Below are 3,989 nucleotides of genomic sequence, written 5' to 3'. Positions count from 1 at the left end.
GTGGATCTCAATATGGATACAGGGCTCAATGGGATTAAAAGAGGCACTGGTTTTGGCTTTTTTTTTTTTTTAAGAAGACACCATTTATTCCTTTTACCCATCTTATGCTGCTGTTGATGCACAATACCCCTATGGATTTTTGTGGTGGTTCTGAGTTAGGCAGGCAGCGTGTTTGGAAACTAGCTAATCGTTAGACCTTTCTTGAAAGGAGAGTAAGTGTGCTCAAACAGGGTGCAGTGGAGCTCCTTGCTGCGGGAGCCTCAGCTCTCAGCCCCTTCAGAGCGGTCAACGCAGGAGGAGACATTTAGGAGCCCTCAAGCACAGAAAGGCACCCAGCCCTGTCCTTGCCTGGTGAGTGCCTGAGCAATGCTCTGTTGTAAACTGGATTAAATGCAGGAAACATCAGTGTCTGCTGTTTTCCTCCCCAGCGCCTGCTAGTGAGCTGGGGAGACCTCAGGCTGTTTGAGCTTTCTTTATTTTGCTTGAAGCTGTTTGAGCCTTTCTTTGTAAGGGCTTTAGTGAAGAAGGTTGAACTTTTTTTTTTTTTTTTCTTTCCTCCTATCTGGAGAGGTGCTGGTTATGATGGGCTTTGGCTTCTAGGCTGCTGCTCTTGTTTAAGGGATACTGCCTGGTCTTGTCCAAACACTCCCGTGCTGTTCCTCTGCACCCATGGCAAAAACAGGCTTGAGGTAGTGCAGATTACAAACCTCAAGGGACAGGAACAACTTGTGCTGTTGAAAAAAGAAAAACTTCTATTGTGTAGTACCCAGCATTGCTTGTGGCAGGCAGGTTCTCAGAGGACTGCCAAACTTCCTGTTAGGCTAGGGGAAAACACTGGACTGCGGGATGAGTTCCATCTTTACCTGCTTGGCCAGCACTTGTGTGAAAGGCAACTCTGTAGTTAAGGCTGAAGCAAAAAACCTACAGGATCCAAACTCCACGGGGGGGAAAAAAAAACCAACCTTGATGCTTTTAGTTCTGTGCGTGGTCTTTTCCTGTCTCTGGTAGCAGACTTTTTTAAAAAAACAACCCATGCTATGGGTCCCCTTCCTGCCCTTGGGGAGAGGATAGTGCGTCATGGGAGGACATTGCTTAATGCCCCAGAGGGTGCTTGGCTTATCTGGTGAGGGCAGGCTAGGAGCAAATTCAGCTGTGGGTCAGAGTTGCTCAAGGTAAATGCAGACTTAAATGTGAATGATAACCAGTGAGACCAAAACAAGAGGCATTTACATGAGAACTTGTTAGAGGACCTGGATTTTGCTCTAGAAACAAATGGTGGGCGTAGCTCTTGTTTGCTTACCAGAACAGAAGCAGGGCTTAGGGAGGATGGGGAAAGAGTCAAGGACAGTTGACTCTTTTTATTTAAGATCTTGTCTGGGCAAGATGGCAGCTGAAACGATTGCAGCAGAGCTTTCCTCTGTTTGCTTACTTTCTTTATTTTTTTACTTCTTTCATTTGTGCTTGCCTTCTCCATTTTTTTTATGGCTGCTCAAGGGTCTCTAGCTTTTTGCAGTCTGTCTTGCTGCCTCTCAGCAGCGCAGATCCATGCCATGAGGATGTGAGGCCATCTCTTCCACCCTCGATGGTTTTTATGCCAGCTTGTTCCCATCCTTGCAACTCTGAGATCTGGGTGGGTCTTGCTGAGCAGCTAACAGTAGGTGTTGGCGATGTGGTTCTGCTTGTTCTTGCTATGTAACAGTCCCTGCAAGCTACAGATGTGGGGAGCTCCTTTGATTAATTTGTTGATATGCTTACGGTGCTAGGCATATCTCCTTGTTCAGCCTGGTTCTGGAATGTATATAACCAATGTAAATTGTTTTTCTTCCCCTCCTGTCCTTGCAGTTTTTGAGACTCAGCAGCCACTCTGGAGGAATGTCCCCTGTGTAAAAACCCCAGCTCCTGTACCATGTACCAGTCTGGTTTTGTGCCACGGGAGTATTACCCAACCGTGATCCCACCTTCTGCCTATGCATACCCACTGCTGCGGCCTGGGAGAGCAGAAGACACAACCAGCTCCACGATGTTCCCTCCCATCCACATGCCCCACTTCTACAGCCGACCCATCACCTTTGTGGTGGACCGGAATGGCTACCCTGACTACACAGGAGGTCAGGTGGAGTATCATCATCTCTACGGTGCCTCCAATCCCTATTTCCGTCCTTACTACACTTGGCACTTCCCTCCCATGGTCCCCATCCCTCTGTACAATCCCTATGCAAATTACAATCCCTACGCCACCTACCAGAGGCCAGATCAGTATCGAGACACGTGGCCAGAAGGCTTCACGATGAGAGGGGAGCTTCAATGGGGGAAGCTTGGAAAGGTGTTTGGACCAAGAAAAGACCTCCCAGAATTTGTGAAGGATGATCTCCGGAGGGTTTATGGCACCTACCCACGGACCAGTGTCTCAATAACCTACCGTAAAGGGGAGTTCTTGGTCAAGGGAGACCCCAAAGTAGGAGAGCAGGAATATGCGGTGGAAAAAAAAGTCATCCAGCAAGCTGTGACCCCCAGTGCCAGTGAGGCAGATGACAGCAGTGAGGAACGGAACCGTAAGAAGAAAAAGAAACTGAGACGTTGATGTAGTCAGTCACCCTATGGACAGAAGCTCCACAGCCCTCGTGGGAGCCAGTTGGCAGCTGTTCTTGGTGAAGCTGGCAAGTGGCACAAGCAATAGATGCCACCATTCCTATTGGCTTTTAACTGCTTCCCATCCTCCACAAGCTTATGGCCCCTTTACTCTGATGCATGATGCCTATTCTTTGAAGAAACCACATGGCACTTGACTGTCTGTCAGATCAGCTCTTTGGTCCTGGTTTTGAAATGAACATTTGTTTTCCACTGGTTTGGTTGAGTGGTCACAGTCTGGTGGGGGGATTTCCAGAGAGCAGCCCTTGATCAGAAGATGGGCCTTTTCCTACCCTGTCCAAGGGAAGGTCCTGGAAGCTGATGCTCAGTTAAGGAGATCAAAGTGAGATTTCTTCTAGGCTGAGGGCAGTGCAGGTCTCATCTGAGAGAGGGGTTCTTGAACACTGTAAAAAGCAATTGTCTGCATATCTTGTCACTGCTGTTTATGACCATACTATTGTGTTTAATCACCATGTGATGCCTGTACGCAGCACTTCCCTACACACTGGCAGAAGATCCTGGTGTCCCCATCCTCTTAAACTTGTGGTGTTCAGTTCTCATGGCCACATGTCCTTGTTGAAATCACTGCTTGAGGCCCTACTCCAGGTCTGACTTGGCTCTGGCTGGAGGTGCTGGCTTGCCAGCGAGGTTACTGGAGCTGAGTGAACCACAGCGCTTTCACAGCTTGGTCTCTTGGAAGGGTGGGTTTCAGAGTTGTGCTGGAAACCTGGAGGGTTGTGAGGGGCTGGGCCTGACATGCTTGCAAACTTCTGAACCTTTTAAATGATTATAAATAAACAATAAAAAACCCCAAATGCAAACACTTACATTTTTGTTTTTTAGCTACCTGACAGCAGTCTCTCCTGTGAACAACTTGTGACCTGATCTGACACCTTTTTGCAAAGTTAAGGGTGACTTCTGACATGGCTCCTGCCCAGGTGTGGTGGGTTATTCTGCCCACTCTGCTTGGCAACATGCTGCCTTGCCTTGGTTTGTTGCCTGACAGCTTCCTTTTTGGAGACCAGCAGGGACTTTCTGAGCATATGGGAGAAATGGGGGCCATGCTCTGTCCCCCCATGGCCTCCCTGACATGCCATGTGGGAGAAGATCTTCTGTTGCAGGAAGGAACGGGGTGCTTCCCAGCTGCGTAGCAAAGGAGAGAGTCTGACTCTGAACTTGGTGGCTCTAAATTGCTATCAAGTCAAAGCAAGTGGATTTTCTTTTTTTAAATTAATGCAACAGTTTTTGTTGGTTTAAGCAATTGCCAGAATGTCTCAGCAGCTATCTGGATTTCCCCTTCCCCAGTCAACTTCTTGGAAATGGGTTAATGCTGCTGCCAGATAAAGCTGCAAGAGAGCTGA

The 3,989-nt window shown here is 48.2% G+C and overlaps 1 protein-coding gene across 1 annotated transcript; it reads left to right on the top strand.

Annotated features, from left to right (window-relative positions):
* Positions 1-1,172: 1,172 nt before the first annotated feature.
* On the top strand, positions 1,173-3,400 carry C7H10orf95 (chromosome 7 C10orf95 homolog). Its single transcript, XM_086752526.1, has one exon. It carries the CDS (start codon positions 1,907-1,909, stop codon positions 2,579-2,581), a length of 675 nt encoding a protein of 224 aa, XP_086608652.1. The 5' UTR covers positions 1,173-1,906; the 3' UTR covers positions 2,582-3,400.
* The last annotated feature ends 589 nt before the right edge of the window (positions 3,401-3,989 follow it).

The sequence above is a fragment of the Chlamydotis macqueenii genome, chromosome 7, assembly GCF_036417535.1.
Source record: "Chlamydotis macqueenii isolate bChlMac1 chromosome 7, bChlMac1.mat, whole genome shotgun sequence".
Lineage (NCBI taxonomy): Eukaryota > Metazoa > Chordata > Aves > Otidiformes > Otididae > Chlamydotis > Chlamydotis macqueenii.
This window is presented reverse-complemented; position numbering and strand designations above follow the sequence as displayed.

Bases quoted from the DNA above. Each gene is read 5' to 3' on its own strand.
- C7H10orf95 (XM_086752526.1), top strand. From the start codon at position 1,907: ATGTACCAGTCTGGTTTTGTGCCACGGGAGTATTACCCAACCGTGATC.